Genomic DNA, 21,185 nt, shown 5'->3' with positions numbered 1-21,185 from the left:
TGTACTTGTACTATTATAGTATATTCTTTGGTATTGCCTAATTTTTTTTTAAATATTCAAATGTTTGTGAAGTAACAAAATAATATAAGAATATATAATTTAATATAGGCTGAATCACTAACCTTAGACGTTCAGCGAAATTAGTGCAGTCTCGTACACCTTATGTGCATTGTGCGTATCGACAGTCGGATCTTATTTTTATTGTGAACACCTATTAATACATGTTTGTTTATTTATTTACGTACATTTAATATTTAAAGTTTCAAATTAAGTACGCACCTTATATAGCTTGTACTTGTAACAAAACATGAATAATTGATTCGAAATCAAAAATTGGCAAAATGCTTGTTAATTGTACTAAAGTGTTACTTAAGTTTACTGTGTGACGCTTTTATGCACTACCATATTACTACCGCGCAATTAAGTTAATACAGCTTCAATCTATTTTGAATGTGTTCTCTTAAATCAAGGAAATAGAAAAATTTGTTATCTACATGTTATCGAGTTATCTGATGTGTTGACACATATCATTTGATAATCATGAAGATAATAAACAAGAATAGTTTCTTAATATGCCTCAAATGTTTTATATTATTATTTTATTTAAGATATTGTTCAAGTGAACTTGTAAAAAATGTACCTACAGAAATCTAAAATTGAATAATAAATCGTATTTTTCAAAGTTTATTTTTTTTAATGCATGTTCCCACTTATATAATATAAAATACCTAATCACTGTGCCTATGCGTCTTCAACTTAATGTACCTACGAACATAGATGGCGCAAAGAGAAGCCTTTGACACCGATCCGGAAGTAGCCTGTTCGATCGCGCCCACCACATACCAAATTGTTTTTGATTATAAAATTCTAATCTCATTTCGGGGTTTCTTAAACGCTCTTACGGTGTATAAAAAAATTGTGATGCACGCCCCATTGCAAGCCAACGCAATATAAATTTAATTAAAGTATGAAATTGCCACTTTGTAGTAAAAAAATTAAATTATTTTTAATTTTAAAATATTTATTTAATCAAAATAATTATAGTAAGGTCATTTATGTGTTTGCGATAGAAGTATTGTGATCTAGATTAGACAAACTGTGTGAAAGCACTTTGTACTGCCTCGTGAAAAGAAAACTTTTTATCACATAGAAAATTGTCCAAATCACAAAATAATGGTAGTACGTTGGAACAACTGGTTTCTTACTGCATTTCCTGTAGAGTTAAAACGGTTTCTCGTGCTATATGAGGACATCTACCGTTATTGCTTGACCATAAATAGGTATATTCTTGACATATACAAAATAAACGCACATAAAATTAAAACAATTTTATTTACATATTTTATAAATTACATTTACATCATTTTATATCTGACTTAGAATAATTCATTCTTTCGGACAAAATTTCTTCAACTATCTTTTGTATTATCCTTCTGTCTTCAATTTTTATGTCGTCTGGTTTTGTTTTGTCGTCGTAAATTTTTCTATCTATTAATCTGTGTATAACTTCCTCCACAATTGAGTCTATATTTTCTTCTGTACGATTGATTATAATATTATTTGGATCAGCTTCTTCACTTATTGCATTTATATTTACTTGGTTTTCAAGGATTGATTGATTGTCTTCAATATTATTAATAGGAATTGATTCACTATTTGTATTTATGTCTTCTAATTCTTCTGTTTCGGGTATATCACCACGATTTGTTTCTTTATCGATGTCACTTACTTTATTACTTATATCATTATCTGAAAGCTCCTTAGCAATGTCTTTATGTCGCCTCATTATCTCTTTTAACTTTTCTTTGGCTGAGGCAACTACTTCCTTTCTCGTTTCTGATTTTATTTTCGCAATAGCTTTCATTTTTCGTTCGTATCTGGTGTTCGTTTGAGGTGTTTCAATGTTTGCTATAGAATCCTCAATTTCTTTTCGAAATGCCAATGTTTCTTCATCGTCTACAATAGTCGCAAAATTTTCGTGAGAAACATTTTCTTCGCTATTAGATACAACATCAGCTATTTCATCAGAGTTAGCAGCTTTTTGATTAGGTACAAATTCATCAGGTGCTGTGTCCCCTTCCTCGTAATTGTACACATTCATTTCTCCTTCATTAATAAATTGTTTGTTTTCGTCATCATCACTTATAACGTCATTAAACGCGGGTTGAGGATCATCTCTGAATTTTCTCCTCTCTAAAATGAATAAAGCTTGTTTCGTTTTAATCTTTATTGGTGGTATTAGTCTATAACTAACAGCTATTTGTGAAAATGATTCGACGCTATCTAATATATCATGTGTTTGAACAAAAGCCTTTATACTGGGAGAGTATTTGCTCTTAGCTTCTACAAGTAGGTGTGTGAAGTGTTGCAACTGATTTGTGCTAAGTGATTCATTTTTACTGTACATCCAATGGTCCTGTATTTGGGTAAATCTGGTCACACCGGTCTGGGCAGCTAAGTTACTTATATGTAAGTGAACATAAGGCTCATGCTTCAGTAACTTGTGAAACCTGTAAAAAAGTAGTGATAAGTATTTGTGATATAAAAGATAAAGTATCTAATCAGGGATAAACAGTTATACCTTGTCATTGCTACACCTCCTGGATAATTTGACATGGCGACCAAAACTAATGTCGTAGTAAATATTAAATTGCAAACAATTAAAAGAACTGAGCCCCAAAACAAAAGTTCATATATTGGTGCTTTTGACCTCCGAATGTATCTAAAAATAAAATGAACATTACAATTTCGTAAGTATTGATAATATTTTTAAATCAGATTAAAGGAATAATAGTAACTTACATGTATGAACATGTTACAGCAGAAGCCACATTGAGCAAAGGAAAGACATAAATGATGAATCTTAATTCTTTGTGTGGTAAAAATGAAAATAGCAGTATATAAACCAAAGCTGGAGCGACTATTTGGAGCAGCCGTCGGTCGAGGTAAAGGCCAACAGGTACCAAAACAATACTTGGGCCTAGTCCTCTTGGCAAAGCTGAGTAAAAATACCACAGAAAGGGTGAGGTCTGAAGAAAATTGTTAAGGTGTTCATATCATTTATAATTATTATTAATGTGTGATAGTTCGGTTGAATAATATTATAAATACGTGTAATATATTGATTTTTTTAATGAACACTTAAAAATTGCTTGTAGATCATTGTTTTGTGAAATTGTTTGATATGTTGCCACGGCACTCGAAAGATACCTCTTTATCTCAGTATTAATTCACAAGAATCGCCATGAACTAGTTGCCCCTGACAAGACTGTGGACTCTTTAATGAAGGATAGTCATTCAATGAATAACATTGACGCGAATGAACTAGCAGGTTAGGGCTCAGTGATCAGGTAGCTGGACACATGTTACTCTGACTAACAACCTAAATAAATAATGCCAATGCAATGGGCAAATCTCAAGGGCTGCAAACAGTTGAAAATAATCTTAAACCTACACTGCCTATGACAACGGAATTATGGTGGGCATGTTACGCATAGCTAACCCTAGCGAAGCGCCGCATAAGCATAGTCCCATAAACGTTGCACACGGCACTCGAGGCACGAGGCGCAAGCGCAGCAGAAACGTGACTTAGGTGACATCATGACGGCGTTTACCCGATCGTGGGAAATATAAGTGTGTTCATTACTTGATCTAGCATCGATCAGTAGACATTAGGATAATTAATTGTAATTAGTTTTAACTTTCTTGTAATAAATAAGTTGAAGTAAATTTGCATTTTTTTGCATCTCCTGGCTGCAACCAACGTAATTGGCGCAGTCGGTAGGATAGTCTAAAATAATAGAGTCAGTGAATCGATCACCGATAAGGGCTATTAGAACCTACTTGAGTTGCGGCGAGGTAGAGTATCCGAAAATCGATACAGCAGAGAAATGCAGATGATTTGGTAAGTACCTAGATCTTACTAGAGTTGCTCACCCTTTTTAATTGTAATTTTCCTGTGATTTTTTTTTCTCTCCTTTTGTTTTCCAGTGTAATTTCCTCTGTGTACCTATTAAATTTTAACAATTTTCCATCCACGGAAACCGAGGACCACTAGGTCAATTAGTATTAGTAGAATCTCGCAAATTGATGCAAGTAGGAATTTAGAGGATATATTAGAAAGTAGCGATAGCATAGAATTTTCTAGTTTATTTAATTTGCATAATAATATTAATTCAAAAATGAGTGTAGATTTAGTAGACCAAGTTTTCAAGGCCTTACGCTTGTTACCCGAGTTCGATGGAAATCCGAACGTACTTACGCGGTTCGTGCATTTGTGTGATCAACTGGTAGCACAATTTATTAGAGCGGAGCCAGGATATGAACTCAGTAACCTTTCCTTATTAAATGGTATCCTTAATAAAATTACCGGACATGCCGCGCGCACAATAAATTCAAATGGCATCCCCGAAAATTGGCAGGGTATTAGAAATGCCTTAATTAATAATTTTGCTGACCAGCGAGATGAGACCGCTTTGTATAATGATTTAGCACTTTTAACCCAGAAAAATTCATCACCTCAAGAATTTTATGAAAAATGTCAGAGTTTGTTTAGTACAATAATGACCTATGTTACACTTCATGAAACGATAACCACTACCGTAGAAGCAAAGCGTACATTGTATAAAAAGTTAACCCTACAAGCGTTTGTACGAGGTCTGAAAGACCCATTAGGTTCACGTATTCGGTGCATGCGACCGGATACAATAGAGAAGGCATTAGAGTACGTTCAAGAGGAAATCAACACCTTATATTTACAGCAGCGCAATGACCAATTACCAGGTGAACGCAGAGTGCAGTCTACGTCTTCATATGACGCAACAAATAAGTATAATGTTAAACCTTTTAATTTGCCACCCTCGCGGCCTTTTACTTTTAATTCATTCAATGTCGCACCAGGAACTCCAAAGCATAATTTTCAGCCACCGGGGCCATTGCAAGTCTGGCAACCCCAAGCACCGCCTAACAGAGGCCCTACGCGTACACAACAAATTTTCAGCGCACCTCCACCTAATTACAGACCGCAAAGCAACGTGTTTAGAGTTCCTCAGCAAAGGTTAGGACACACACCTAATAATAACGGTCCTACACCCATGAGTGGCGTAAGCCACTATGTTACTAAGCCATTGCCTAGACCGATGATAGGACGTGACTGGAGACAATATGGAAATCCACCCCCATCTAATTATTTCAAGACGCGTGAAATAAACTTAAACGACGTTGACTATTACAATTATTACGAATACCCTGAATATGACTATGACTATTACGAACAGACGTACTCAGAACCTTTATATTATGAGCCAATGTTCGAGCAAGCGTATAGTGCTCATACTCCCGCTTACGTTGAAGAGCACCATGATGAACATCCTTCTGATAATCAGGATTTTCAGGAAACTCAAAAATCAGAAAAACCAAAATAGAAATTAATCTACAAACTCAGAGACAACTTCCATTTATTCAAATAGCAGATCCACCCTTAAAATTATTAATTGATACAGGCGCGAATCAGTCCTTTATTAGCCCTGAAGCTGTCAAAAATTTTTTTTCAAATGTTCCGTGTAATTATGAACCCTTTGAGGTAACTAATATTCATGCGACCACTAGGAATAATTATTCAATTACCATACCGTGTTTTTCTGAGTTTAACGAAGATAGTGAGATTACTCTTTTTATATATAAATTTCATAACTATTTTGATGGTTTAATTGGCTTAGATTTATTAGAAAAATTAGAGTCTAGGATAGATTTAAAAAATAAAGTCTTAGTTACACGTAAGTCGACCAACCAGTTATGCATGTATGATTCACGAAATTGTAATCTTTATGAAGATATAATACCGGCTAACACATCCAAATTGATCCGCATACCTATTAATTTTCATGATGGTGACGTTTTAGTGACAGAACAAATAATATCCAACTGTACTATTCGCGATTGCATTACCACAGTCAAGAACAATCGCGGTATAATAGAGATCGTAAACCCCACTAAGCATGATATAGTGTTCTCAATGGATAAACCGGTTAGTGCAGAACTATTTAATGAGCAATGCACGCACACTCAACAACCTAGTGATCGTGCTTCGGAAGTTCTTTCGCGACTACGAACGAATCATTTGAATCCAGAAGAACGTGCTAACTTAGAATCTCTCTGTGCACAATATGCTGACGTTTTTTATCTTGATGGTGAACCCTTGACATTCACCAATAAAATTAAACATAAAATCCGTACCACAGATGAATTACCCGTTTATACTAAAACCTATAGATACCCTTACGTTCACAGACAGGAAGTACGGAAACAAATTACAAAAATGCTTGAGCAAGGGATAATCCGTCCTTCACAATCAGCATGGAGCTCCCCCATATGGGTAGTTCCAAAGAAAAGCGATGCCTCTGGAAAAATTAAATGGCGTATTGTTGTTGATTTCCGTAAAATTAATGAAAAAACTATAGATGACAAATACCCCATCCCCAACATTAACGATATTTTGGATAAGCTTGGTAACTGTCATTATTTCACCACTTTAGACCTTGCAAGTGGATTCTATCAGGTAGAAATGGACCCCTCTGACATCCACAAGACGGCATTTAACGTAGAACATGGGCATTTCGAATTTTTACGAATGCCAATGGGTCTGAAAAATTCACCATCCACATTTCAACGTGTGATGGATGATGTCCTAAGGGATCTCCAGAATGTTATCTGTTTAGTATATTTGGATGATATAATAGTGTTTAGCGTCTCATTACAGGAACACATAGTTAATTTAGAAAAAGTTTTCAAAAGATTAAGGGAATCTAACTTCAAAATTCAAATGGATAAGTCAGAATTCTTAAAGTTAGAAACCTCATATTTAGGACACGTAATAAGTAAAGATGGTATAAAGCCTAATCCCGATAAAATCACTGCCATCCAGAGATTCCCCATTCCAAAAACTGCTTCCGAGATTAAGCGTTTCCTCGGTTTGCTCGGTTATTACAGGAAGTTTATTCCAGACTTTGCTCGTATAACTAAACCCATGACGCAATGTCTAAAAAAAGGTTCAAAAATCACCCACAACGATCCCAAATACATTGACTGTTTTGAGAAATGTAAGATACTCTTGACTAACGACCCTATACTACAATACCCGGACTTCACTAAAGACTTTGTTCTAACAACTGACGCTTCTAACTTCGCGATAGGTGCTGTTCTTTCTCAAGGACCAATAGGTAGCGACAAACCAATAGCTTACGCATCCAGGACTTTAAACTCGAGTGAGACAAACTACAGTACAATCGAAAAGGAACTGCTAGCCATCGTTTGGGCAACAAAATACTTTCGTCCGTATTTATTCGGTAGAAAATTCAAAATAGTCACAGACCATAGACCTCTACAATGGGTTATGAGCCTTAAAGAGCCTGGCTCTAGACTCACCCGTTGGAGACTTAAGTTGAGTGAATATAATTTCACCGCAGTTTATAAGCAAGGCAAACATAACACCAATGCAGACGCTTTGTCTCGTGTTGAATTAAATAATGAAGACACTAGTTCTATAGTTGTTAATGTATCTGAAAAGCCTCAATCAGTTGCGGGGTCTGAAACTCTATCGGCTCCCTCCAGATTACCGATTAATTCAGACACAGTGACTGTTCACACTAGTAACGAAATTCCAATCCTTGAAGTCCCAATTTCAGATGAACCACTAAATAAATTCAGTAGACAGATTTGTTTCATTTTAGTAGGCGATATTACGAAAAGACCAGTAGTGACTAAACCCTTTGAAACTCACACCCGGACTACTATACAACTTTCCGAATCTAACTTGACTAATGACGTTGTTAATGCAGTTAAGGAATATATTAATCCAAAAGTAAGAACAGGTATAATAATCCATCCACCTCTCGCTATGTATAAGATTATTCCAATTATACAAGATAACTTTAAAAGCTCTTCGATGAATCTCATCTTGACAAAAATCGAATTAGAAAACGTTAAGGAATATTTGCGACAACAGGACATCATAAAAAATATCAGGAGGGTAAAACAAACCATCGTGGTATCACTGAATGTTACTTGGCCTTATCATCTAAATACTATTGGCCTAGGATGAAAGAATGTATAAGTAAATATATAAATGAATGTAGCATTTGTGGACAGGCTAAATATGACCGAAATCCAATTAAACAGAGATTTTTAATAGTTCCCCCTCCTTCTAAACCGTTTCAGATAATTCATCTTGATCTTTTTACAGCTCAAAACGAAAAATTTTTAACAATTGTAGATGCGTTTTCTAAATACGCGCAAGCCTACCACTTAAGGGATAGTACTGCTCTGAGTGTCGTACAAGCATTATTAATATTTTGCACACATCACGGTGTCCCATTGACAGTAGTGACAGATGGTGGACCTGAATTCACAAATCAGTTATTTGCAGAATTCATCCGGATCCATAAGATGCAACATCATAAAATACTAGCACATTCACCAAACGACAATGGTATAGTAGAACGATTTCATTCCACTACCCTTGAACATCTCAGGATACTGAAACTTGAGAAACGGAATGAACCAGCTGTTAATCTCATGCCTTATGCTATCTTAGCATACAATAGTTCCATCCATAGTTTCACGAGGTGTAGGCCTTTGGACTTGATAACAGGGCATTTTGACCCGCGTGACCCAATTGACATTGACTTAACTGAACATCTATTTCAGCAGTATTCACAAGACCATAGGAAACGAATGCGTCAAGTATATGATATGATTAATGAGATTTCCTTACACGAACGCACCCAACTGACTGAAAATCGTAACAAGGATAGGGAACCGGAGATAGACTATACCCCTGACCAGCAAGTCTTTATAAAAAATCCTTTGGCATCCCGACAAAAACTAGCCCCTCGCTTTACGCAGGATACTGTACTTGCAGACCTTCCAATCCACATTTACACAAAGAAAAAACGCGGTCCAGTTGCCAAATCTCGCCTTAAGCGAAGCCCTAAAAACCTCACCTTGTTGCAGGATATTTCTATGGCTGACAGTACTCCGCACGACCCTAGGACAAGAAATAACGATTGACTCACTTGACAATGGACCAGGATTACTTCCTTTCAAACTAGGAGTAGCAAGAATCGTCTCACATTACCACGCCTTCCTTAGCCATATAGACTTAGAAAATATTCATAGACAGATAGAATTAGTGAAAAGCCAGATATCCGAATTAAGACCCTTATTAAATAATAAAACTGTATTCCTTTTTGACCCACACATAGAACATCTCAATAGTAAAATTGCATCAATTACAAATAAACTCAATATATTTCAGTCATCACGAAATAAAAGAGGTCTCATCGACGGTCTCGGTTCCGTCATAAAAAGCATTTCTGGTAATTTGGATTACACAGACGCGTTAAAGTACGATCGCGCTATTAAGATCTTGCACAGTAATGAACAGAAATTAGAAGTAGAATTAAATAATCATGTCAGCTTAAATAAGAAATTTGTTTCCGAGAGCACTCAAATAATAAGTAGTATTGTATCAAATCAGGATAAAATGAATAAAGCATTAAATTTAATATTACAAAGCGACGCCAGAAAGGACACTGACTTAATAAAGTACGCACATATGGCACAACACTTACTGATCTTAGGAGATAATGTAGAAGATCTGTGTGAAGAGTTACAGAACTTAGAAAATACGTTAACATTTATTCGTGCATCGAGCACTCCATACTCTATATTTAGTGTTAGTGATGTTAAGGATATGTTAAGTAAGCTTAGGATTTTATATTCTAATAAGGAAGTCCTTGACTTTGAAATTAGAAATTTTTATGAAGTTATTAAATTAGGTTATTTTTATCTAGATAAACAAATAGTAATTGTTATTAAAGTACCGATTGTGGATCCTTCACTATACGACTTCTATAAGCTCTCCCTTGTTCCTAACAGAAACCATAAGACCTTGATCCCACCTTTACCATTCGTAGCAATCTCTAGCAAAGATTCTCGGTACATAGAGACAGAATGTCCGAAGTTAAACTCACTATTTCTCTGCGAATCGAAATCAAACCTACAGATACAGGAAAAGCCCGATTGTGTCCAGCAGCTTATTACTAATCAAGAACTCCCGCCATCCTGTGAATTAACGTCAGTTACTCTGAACAACGAAGCACTGGAAGCACTTGACGACAAACATTACACCATGAGCTTCCCTATTCCAACAAAAGTAAAGATATCCTGTGGACAAGAACAGTATCGAACTTTACATGGCAGCTACTTAGCAATTATCCCACTGAATTGCAACTTGAAAGCACCTACCTTCACGATCTCCAATTCAAACGATCATATCAAAGGACATGTCGTAAGAATAATTGAAATGCCCCAGTACGTCGAACCAGAGCCCAAATCTTTACCAAAATTTATTCTAAATTCACCAAGTCTACACAAGCTCCATACTTTTAAAAATGATATAGCAACTCAATCATTGATACATCAAGAAAGCTTCACCGATCCAGTAATCTATCACACGACAATACCCATGTACCTTATACTATTGGGTACATGTGCACTTATTGGAACTTTATTATATCTCCAATTACATAGAAGAAACGAAACCAGCGGAATCACGAAGACCTGCAGCGGCACCCCTGATGCAACATATGCTGTTCCGGCACCCAGGAAAATCAACCCTAACCAAATAAAAGTTGACCATGGATGCCTACCAGCGACCATCTCGGAGACGTCCTGCAATAGTCGCTGTTCTACGGGGGGAGGTGTTACGCATAGCTAACCCTAGCGAAGCGCCGCATAAGCATAGTCCCATAAACGTTGCACACGGCACTCGAGGCACGAGGCGCAAGCGCAGCAGAAACGTGACTTAGGTGACATCATGACGGCGTTTACCCGATCGTGGGAAATATAAGTGTGTTCATTACTTGATCTAGCATCGATCAGTAGACATTAGGATAATTAATTGTAATTAGTTTTAACTTTCTTGTAATAAATAAGTTGAAGTAAATTTGCATTTTTTTGCATCTCCTGGCTGCAACCAACGTAATTGGCACCCTAATAGGACAATATATATAAATAAAAAAACATCATACAATTGGAGTCACAGACAGCCCTGAATGAATGAAATACTTATTCATGTTATCTTGGAATGCACAGGAGTGGAACACCAACAGGCAAAAACCCTCAAAAATACGAGATCACTTCAGGAAGGGAACAACCCAAGGAAATTTCTGAACTTCTAGAAAGAAAGCAAGCAGGTAAAATGGACCCAATTAAGGAGTTCAATTATGGAAATAGGAGCCACCATACCATACAATAACCCTATGGGGTGATAGCAAGAAAAAATCCTATTATATTAAATGTTTTTAATTTATCTATCTATCTATTATATTTTTGTTTCTGTTTTTGAGGTTTGCTTGATAAAAAGACATTGCTTATGTTTGATTTGTTTATCATTGGTGTAGCATCACTTTGCATACCTAATATAGGTATAAAAATATAAAATATTTTATATAAAATTATTTTATAAAGGAGGTACATCAATTTTAACTGTTCTGTGATTAAGTTGTAATGGCTTTTGAATTTAGACCACATATTATTTATAATTTTATAAAGGATACACCCCATTCAGAGCTTTTATTCAACACAGTGTTAAACCAAAATACTTCAGCTTCGGGCCAAAGCAGCCGACCCCAGAAAATGGAATCCACAGTAACTGTAAATAATATCAATCCAATACCAGATGGGATCACTATTTTCATTAACCTGAAATTGTAAAATTTTTAATGAATGCATACAATATAGATGAATGTACAAGTAATTTAAAATGACCACTATTTTAATTGAAAATTAAAATAGTGGCCAGTTTAGAGAAGAACTTAAAGAGTGTACTGACAATGAAAAAAACGGATTTTTATTCATATTTAAAACCATCTTAGAAACATTCAATAGATTTTTAAACCCTGAACACTCAATAAAAATCTCAAAGTTCTCAAACTCTAATATTTATTTATTTAAATAAGCAAACTTTACAGCATTTCTATTCTACAAATTAATAGTATAAACAATATGCTACATAAATAGTATGAACAGGCTTGCTAACAAAGTTTGACAGGTAAAATTATAATGAAAATGTTGGTCAAAAAATTATATAAAATAAAAATAATAAAAAAAAGAAGTCCTGAATAATGTTTTTTTTTTAATAAGGGACGAAACGAGCATGACGTTCAGCTGATGGTAATTGATTCGCCTTGCTCATTATAATGCAGTTCCGCTCAGGCTTCTGGAGAAACCCCAAAAATTCTGAGCGGCACTACAACTGCACTCGTCACCTTGAGACATAAGATGTTAAGTGTCATTGTCATTGCCAGTAATTTGAATAGCAACGGCGCCCTTCAGAGCTTAAGACAGTAATGCTTACACATTACTGCTTCACGGCAGAAATAGGCGCCGTTGTGGTACCCATAATCTAGCCGGTATCCTACGCATAGGAGCCTTCCACTGGTGTGCTTGTGATAAATTATTATTAAATAGATATGCGTATAGTGTGTATGAATACATGTTCTTAATATGTGAGAGTGTTATGAGTTGTGAGTAGTGTGTAGTGTTCAGTCTAATGGGCATCATTCTCAGCTTGGGACATGTGCTCGATCACTGAGTTAGTAAAATTTATTATGGCTGATGAAAAAAATGTCAATATCTTTTCCATTTTTTTTCGTATAAATTTACTATCCTGAACAGAATGTCGGCCATAGTTAGTGCGCAGCTGGCCAACGTCGTAAAGGCGTCTACTCCGTGTACTCCGATCCGTTCGGTCAAAAGCGAACAATCTATTAAAGAGTAAGCCACATCGAATAATAATTTCATGTCTGCTGATAACTGTTACATATTATAAACTGTTCAATATTGACCAAACCACTGGTATTTTGTATTTAATTTTTGCACTCAATCATAGACACTAAATATGTCCAGACAAAATCGCATTTATAAAATGATTGACTTAATTACTATTTTTTATTGAAGTACTAATAAATGGAGAGCCGTATTTTTCCTTCGGTTATGCTGTAAAAACTATTGAAGCGATCGGAATAGTACCCGTACAGAGGGGCATTGGTGGCTATGCACGCCAGACCTGTGTCTGAATGAAATCTTTCATGTATAGTAGATACAAATGTGAATGTGTGTTGTATATTGTATATTGGGGTGTAATGCTAAGACGTTGAGATACAAGAAAGAGACAGCTAGCAGACCGGGGTAGACAGGAGATAGGTGTAGCGGGCGGCCCACTACACCTATCTCCTTAAGTGTGGTTTGTGTTGGAATAACTAGTCTTTAAAAAGCTCGTAATGGTGCAATAGTTTAGTTCTATTGTTTGTTCTTCACTTGTATTGAAAAAAAGGTATTAAAATTTTTAAACAGAACCAATATTTTTTTCAATTATTAGAAATACAAATTTTACTACATTATAGTGGAAGAAAATGTCTACACTAAAATAAAGAGATGAAGTCTGCAAGTCAAACTAAGGTGGTGAAGTGTAAAATGGAGGTGGCGTGGAGGATGAGGAGGAATCCTTTGATCTTTTTTTTTTATGAAAATAAGGGACAACACGAGCAGGACGTTCAGGTGTTGGTAATTGATACACCCTGCAATATGATCTTCATATGAAACATAGGATTTCAAGTATGTTTTATACTTACTCAACAATATTAATTTTTTTAAAGTAAAAATCAATCAGTAGGAATAATCCAAATAACAATGCTAGTTCAGATCTAAATATAACAATAGCTGCACCTGCCGACACAACAAATTGTTTCCGTCTTCCAGATAACCAACCATCCAATGAAAAAAGTACTGTAACAATAAATTATTGGTTGTGCCAAAAACTCTGTTTAAAAATTAAATCAAATATTTGTTAATAAATACCGACCATAAGATTTTTTGTATAGTTAAATATAACAAAGATATATAAAATTTGGTTTACAAATTTATTGATCACATTACTATAATATTAATTTTTTGGTACATGGATCAGAACTCCTGGGGACAGAATACATGAAGAAAATCTTATATATTTATTATAAATTACTCACCCATAGGCATTGCCATAATATTAGGTAATGGGCGACTCAAATAGAACATAAAATGGTACTGGGAAACAGTAATAATTGTGAACCACCAAGCAAATGTGCTGCCAAATAGTTTCTGAAGTGTGTTCCGAAGGCGAGACCATGCTGCTATCACTGTTAATGCTAAGGTTAGCCGAACTGAAACATGTTATTAATCAAAATAGACAGCTATTTGTGAAACATATTGTACATCCTATTTTAAAATAGGTCACTCACATCAAGACAATTATTACTCACCTACATATTGCGTCCAGAATTTATTTATGCCTAATAAATATAATACTCCTACAACGGGCGAAGATAACGCAGAAATCGCAAGTGGACCGATGAAAGTACGGGGTACAACGCCCGGAAAGTCATTGTGATCGTACTGGAAAAAATAGAATTATATTCTTCCGCTAGAACAAGTTTATGTATCCAAAATTAGACTTTATTTATATACCTGTGATAAGTTAAAGCGGTGATACAATATGTCGTGAAAAGCTTGTATATTGAAACTTTCCTCAACTTTGGTGAATGGACACAGTAAAACATGTAAGCTAGACACTATATACAGTAACTGAACCATATCTTTTATTTACAATTAATATACAACACAGAAAAATATCGCTATTACTACACCATCCTCCAATTCGCGATCGTTGCACCAACTCAAGTTTTAACGAAACGAAAATAGATTTCAATTTGACAAACTTGACAAATTGATCTGACAATGACACTGCAAAGTGCTGTCATAATCAGCTGCTATGAGGCAAAGAGTATATTTAAGGAAAGTAATATGTATACAGAGGGAAAGTAGGAAGCAGTGTACAAAGAGAAAGAGCGTAGATTACAATTATTACCATCCACGAATCTACGTATGCCACTGATAGCCTGTATAGATCCCATAGCAGTAAGCAGTAACGCCGAAACTGAAACAAAATTTAAGTCTTATTCAATCCAAAGAAGACACCAATATTGTGCGTTCACCGCTAACAACTTTCCATTTGTCGTATCGCCTCGATTCGAGATCAAATTCAAATTCAAATATTTTTATTCAAAAAAGGGTTTAAAATCACTTATTGAACGTCAAAATCTACCACCCATTCAAAAGAGACTGCCTCAGATCTGAGAAGAATGGGCGCTCAGCGCCGGAAACTCAGCGGGCTTTTTTTTTTAATATAAAATATGGATAACAATGTAATATCGTACAATAAACATTTATAATTAAAGAGCCTGAGGGTGTTCGCTTTATTCCCAGTCCGTGGTGTCATTAAGAAAATCGTTTATGCTATAATAACCTTTCCCACACAAACGTTTTTTAACAATTCTTTTAAATTTCGTAACACATTTGTTTTGTACATTTTCTGGGATCATATTGTAGAAGCATATACATCGCCCAACAAAAGACTTACTAACTCGACCCAACCGAGTAGTAGGCATAACAAGTTTATGTTTGTTCCTCGTGTTAACATTATGAATGTCACAGTTTCTAGAAAATTCCTCAATGTGCTTATGAACATACAAAACATTATCAAAAATGTATTGAGAAGCAACAGTCAAAAAGTTTATTTCTTCAAATTTTTCTCTTAATGATTCTTTAGGACCTAGGTTATAAATCGCGCGAATAGCCCTCTTCTGCAGCACAAAGATAGTATTAATATCGGCCGCACTGCCCCATAACAATATACCATAGGACATAATACTATGAAAATAACTAAAGTATACTGATCACCTACTCTACTACCTAAATAACACAGTCTGCAGCATACTTGGAAGACAAGGCCAAACTGGCCTCTATGAAGCTTGGTGTACTCAGTGAGGCAATAAAGTATTTCATTTCAAGCCATCGACTGCAACAAAATAAGACGATTCGGCGTCACATCAAGTACTGTTCTCACGACCTGGGCGTACGCCCTGTACCAAGTTCTTCCATTCAACCGCATACAATGAAAAGCGGCTCGAATCATCGACGATCAAGTCATTTCCGATCGGCTTTTTTGGCGTTGCGTGGAGACATGGCTTCTATGTGACAGTGAGTCGGATTACGCTCTGTAATTGGAAAACGCCCTATCCAAGAATACTTAGGTCAAATTTGCTTTGAAAAAAAATTGGCAATTGTAGACTGCCGATAGAAGTGAATACTTAGAACTTTTACTAAAAGTAATTGTTTAAATTAGACATTACATAATTCTTAAGATAATTAAATTATTAATCTCAATTTATTTTTAAAACTTATTTTCAATAATTTAATAATCACATACACACTATAAACACATTGAACTTTTCACTAAATCCATCGAATATAACTTATAAGATATACGCAGTAATAATACTGCACAATACGTCAGCTGTGTTGCAACAGATATACTGCTATAAGCTTTTCGGTGAGGCGAACTCACCGGTCCAAAAAGTGTCTAATTATACATATTATTTTTTGCTGATGATATGTGCATGTTGGTGACGCAAATACAAAAGATTTTCCCTGCCAAAAAGTGTCCAATATGGCTAAAGAATTTGTTACTTTAAAACTTTTTCAAAAAGCGAGTGATCGAGTAGTTGATAATTACTTAAGATAATCGCACATGTACACACTTATACGCATACACCCTTTAACACTCACAACCACAACACAAAAGCTATAAATCTATTATATTGTAATTAAACGGTTATAAGATGAAAGGTATCGGTTTTTCACACCAAATATGTTTCAAAATAAATAAATTCACAAAAATACTATTCGCAAGCTTGACGACATGACAAATCTTTGTTTATTTGTCCCAAAAGTTGACATTGGGCCAAACCGAAAAATGGGATACACAATATAGATCAATATCTTTGTCCCATTCTATCGCAGCCTTAGTTGTATATCGCTCGTCCTTTCTATTTGTAATGAAGTTACCGACGCTATTTCTGTAGCTTCTAAGTTTCAACCACTATCTCTTGGTTCTTCTCATTTCTTATCTACTTTAATAGTGTTCTGTGGTTCATAGTTCTTACAATTTGACAGTTTTCGTCAAAAATGGAGGAATTATTTTTTTGACATATCAAAGGTAGTGGTCGTTTTCTGATACGAAAATATCAATAATGATCAATAACTTAAACATAACAAAAGTTGCGATAATATTCTAACAATATATCGCTTTTCTTTAGCATAAAACATTTAGGATGTGTGATGTTTGTTCAGAGTTTTCTCAACTTTTATTGAATTGTAAGTAACATTGTTTCGAAATTTTGGAATTCGAATTATTTGCTTTGATTTGATAGAAATGCATTAAAATATAATGTTTTTATGTTGGAGTGATAGTAACTTTTAATATTCTTTAAATATATTTTAGGCGAAGCAAGATTATCAGATGATGTTTCCCAATATCCGACAATAAGCCAAAACGAGCTTGAAGTTGTATTAAACTATATTCATTCGTGGCCGCAAAGGTAAATAAGATTCTTTCCTAACATAATTATTGTTTTAAGTATATAATTAGAACTTTTCTATTAGACAATTTTGTTGTTTGATGACAATTTTATTTTATATATATCATCTAAATACATAAAAATTACAATAAATCTTTATTACATTCACTTTACAGACAATGTATGTGCTGTTATCGAGATGTGAAGAATTATGAGAGATTCTACCTTGTTATACAAAGTATCATATGCCTCTCTGTTTACCAACTCAAACTTCTGAAAGATGAGGTTGTAAGTGCTTCTAATAAAACCCCACCAGTATCTGACGTAAAAGAAAATGAAATAGTTAGCAGTAGGAGTGATATAGAAATAAATGAAAAGGAAAGTAGTGATTTGACAGTAGAAAGTGAAAAATCTTTAAGTAATGATCAAAGCCAAGATGACATTCAAATTGACAAGCCCTCAACTAGTACAAATGTTGAAGTATGGACAACTCAACAGAGAGAACGACTTCTACACATTGTTTCAAAAGTGTTTCTACTCCATTTTCCGTTGTACTTAGTATGCAAACATTCAATATTGAATAGGCTTGATGACCTTTCAGCATTAGAAATATCTAACTTAAGTTCTTACTGTGATCTTCATGATACAGAAATTCCACCATACCTTTTGAGAAATGTGAATTTATTTTGTAAGTTGGGTGGTGTGACATCTATGTTAACAGTGTTTGAACATGCCAATAGTAGCAGCTTACCGGTGTCTTTAGCTCATGCAATAGTAGCCACTATAGGGAATCTGAAAATTTGGTTAAACTTTAGAATGGTTACACAATACTTCTGGCCTCTGCGAAGTAAAATATTACAGTACATGTGCGGCTTGGAAGATAAGGATTTGAGGGTACCAGCAGTAAAATCCATGGCAGGTATGAAATATCCAAATAATGTCCCATATGCAATAATTAGTGATATTTTTACATATTATGAAATTTAACCACTTAAATCTGTAGATCTATTGTACTTAAACACTTATCCTTAAATACATATACCTTCAAAGGAGTGTAAAATGATGTTGCTCTGATGGCAACTGGTAATTTTTTCAAGCCATTTATTTGACTTACAGATTTCATGTGGGGAGCCTCAAAAGAACCTATTGAGTCACCTTTAAGCATTGATCTAGACGGACTAGCTCTGGCTTTTAAGTATTTTAACAGCAGTACTTTGACCATGAGATTAGCCGGAATAGCTCAAATAAATGCTCATATAGCAGCACACAATGAGCTGTGTGCTGGGGACCTAGCATCTGATGCTGAGATAGCTGGACAAAAACTTGCAACCTGGTTGACTGCTTATGAAATCATTGAGCATTTGTTTGGCCCTAATTTACATGTTGAGGTTTGTAGATCTAACTTAAACACACACACACCTTATTTATAAGTTGTTAGGTGCTGTTAAGTATATAATCTATTTATATATTTATTAATGTCAATGTCAGATTGATGACCCCTATAGCCCAGCGGTTTGTGACCCTGCCTATTGAGCTAGAGGTCCTGGGTTCGAATCCCAGTAGGCGCAATCATTTATATGATGAATATGAATGTTTGTTTCCTTGTCATGGATGTTTAAATATATTTTTGTATGTTTAAGTAAGTATACTGTATTAAATTTAGCAATGTCTTGTACCCATAGTACAGGATATGCCTATTTTGGGGCAAGATAATTTGTGTAAGAGTATATCAATATTATATTATATTAGATCAGGTCTTTCTTCAGTTAAAACTATTTTATGCTTACAAAATGCTTTCTATTTAAATGTGTTCTATATTTTTCTATTAATATGTTAATCATTAAACTGTAGCATATGTAAAACAGACTCAACACTCAATGTCCCGTAATAGTACATTGTGATACAAGGTTGGAAAGTAGGATATTGCAAACAAGTTATTGTTAATAGGCCCAAGCTGAAAGCGAGGTTTTTGAATGTAATGAGTTTGCAATTGCCTATACAACCATATCACATGACATTTTTCAATACAGTACCTATATGTTTGTTTCAACATACTTTCAGAAAATGAAAACTTTTTTTTTCACAAATATGTTGATGCGAAAATAGTAATTAACACTGGTAATTTAATATAACAGACAACCATTTAAAAGAATTTGAGAATGCAATGCTAAGATGGTCTCATTATTTATCGTACGAAATATATCTGATTTATTCTATGTGTGAAAACTCCTTGGTATTAAAACTATTGAGATTGATTTATAAATTAAAAACTAGACTGAAAGTAACGAGCAAGGTTGTTAACTTTCTTTACAAGCACATAAAAGAAAGATGCCTATGCAAAAGATTTAATTTTCGAATCATAATTATAGCCTCTGAAAGTATGCCATGTTTAAAAACTGAATTGAAAAAAAATAATTTAAAGTTTGTATGTAGCATATTAGACTGCATCAGAATAATCTTTTTTTTTTTGAGTAAGTACATCTAAAAAAGCCTACTAAAAGATGAGCATTGAAAATACATTAAAAAAAACCTTTTGTCTTTATTTTCATTGTAAATCGTCAAAAAAAAATTTTTCCTCTTTGGTATATTGTACGAAATTTTCTACAAAAAATGAAAGATACCATATCTTTCATTTTTTCGCTAAAACACGTAGGAAAAAAATCACAAGGCTTTAAAAAACGAAAATTTATTCTTTATACTAATAACGTTTTGTGATACTTTTAAATCTAAGATGTCAAAAATTATTATTAGTAATAAATACATACTTAAATTTAACAACAAAGTCTTCATCTTCCAGGTTATAAAACAATCACATATGATTCTCAAGTTTCTGGCTGTTGAAGGGAGAGTAACACCTGAACATATAGAGCTTGTGTGGGCAGCAGCGCAGCTGAAGCATTGTGGACGTCAAGTGTATGATTTACTACCTGGATTTATAAGAGCACTGTCTCCTAAACCCTGTAGTCATCTCTACAGCCTACTTTGTTCGCTACCTCCAAAGGAACACACTGAGCAGGTAAAGACCTTAACAAGAATAAATAATTCAGTATCTATTTTTATTTGCTGTAAAAATTTATTTTTATTATGAAACCTGAACTCACACATTGAAGTCCATTGTACATTATACATTTATAATAGTCTGCTAACTTAAAGCATTGCTAATTCGCACTCTGTCTTCTTCTATTGACCTAAGTCAGAATGAGAAAAAACACTCCTTAGCGGCTGTTTAAAGTTAGCGGAACATTATGAATAAGGGGGCTAGTCTTTTAATATATCTAAGCAGTTGATATTATAATTTTAGAAAATATAATTATATCAGTAAGGTTAGTAAATACAAAGGGTAAACATGACTAGATCATCCGATGGCATCATTAGATCAACCTAACACCCAACCATCTGCACCTCACAGTTACTATTATTTTATATAAAACTCTATGGATGGCTGTATCTACTATATCAGTAACAAGGAATCACTGAGCAGCTGATTTAAAACATATATTAATGCTTCTTTGACAAGGTTTGAAGGTATAGCAGTTTATATAGAAAATAATAAGCCATGGTTCTTGTTTGATTCTTTCCAGGTCACCTACAATTGTATATCTTCAGACAGAGCCCCTTTACAATCTGATGTAGCTTTGTGATGTCTACTAAGTATTTTCGGAATATGTA

At 34.5% G+C, this 21,185-nt stretch overlaps 2 protein-coding genes across 2 annotated transcripts in view; one reads left to right on the top strand and one right to left on the bottom strand.

Annotated features, from left to right (window-relative positions):
• Positions 1 to 1,315: 1,315 nt before the first annotated feature.
• LOC126970240 (dol-P-Man:Man(7)GlcNAc(2)-PP-Dol alpha-1,6-mannosyltransferase) lies at positions 1,316 to 14,788 on the bottom strand. Its single transcript, XM_050816049.1, has 8 exons — positions 14,566 to 14,788; positions 14,361 to 14,493; positions 14,088 to 14,261; positions 13,695 to 13,848; positions 11,619 to 11,763; positions 2,803 to 3,029; positions 2,582 to 2,722; positions 1,316 to 2,510 (listed from the first exon to the last, which is right to left on the bottom strand). Exons 1-8 carry the CDS (start codon positions 14,689 to 14,691, stop codon positions 1,361 to 1,363), a joined length of 2,250 nt encoding a protein of 749 aa, XP_050672006.1. The 5' UTR covers positions 14,692 to 14,788; the 3' UTR covers positions 1,316 to 1,360.
• A 2,354-nt stretch (positions 14,789 to 17,142) lies between these two features.
• The window catches only part of LOC126970228 (ubiquitin carboxyl-terminal hydrolase puf), an 83,877-nt gene continuing 79,834 nt past the window's right edge, over positions 17,143 to 21,185 (top strand). Inside the window, exons 1-5 of the mRNA XM_050815994.1 lie at positions 17,143 to 17,313; positions 17,441 to 17,537; positions 17,693 to 18,435; positions 18,633 to 18,904; positions 20,314 to 20,532. Of these exons, the coding sequence (XP_050671951.1) occupies positions 17,271 to 17,313; positions 17,441 to 17,537; positions 17,693 to 18,435; positions 18,633 to 18,904; positions 20,314 to 20,532 (1,374 nt within the window). The 5' untranslated portion in view covers positions 17,143 to 17,270. The remainder of the gene's footprint in view (positions 17,314 to 17,440; positions 17,538 to 17,692; positions 18,436 to 18,632; positions 18,905 to 20,313; positions 20,533 to 21,185) is intronic.

This window comes from Leptidea sinapis, chromosome 20 (genome assembly GCF_905404315.1).
Source record: "Leptidea sinapis chromosome 20, ilLepSina1.1, whole genome shotgun sequence".
NCBI classification, from domain to species: domain Eukaryota; kingdom Metazoa; phylum Arthropoda; class Insecta; order Lepidoptera; family Pieridae; genus Leptidea; species Leptidea sinapis.
The sequence above is the reverse complement of the archived record's forward strand: the minus strand, read 5'-3'. Positions and strand labels throughout refer to the sequence as shown.

Bases quoted from the DNA above. Each gene is read 5' to 3' on its own strand.
- LOC126970240 (XM_050816049.1), bottom strand. From the start codon at position 14,691: ATGGTTCAGTTACTGTATATAGTGTCTAGCTTACATGTTTTACTGTGT. The intron at 14,262-14,360 runs GTGAGTAATAAT...AACATGTTTCAG, and splicing joins ATTCTGGACGCAATATGTAG to TTCGGCTAACCTTAGCATTA. The intron at 3,030-11,618 runs GTATCCTTTATA...AATTTTCTTCAG, and splicing joins ATAAAAGCTCTGAATGGGGT to ACCTCACCCTTTCTGTGGTA.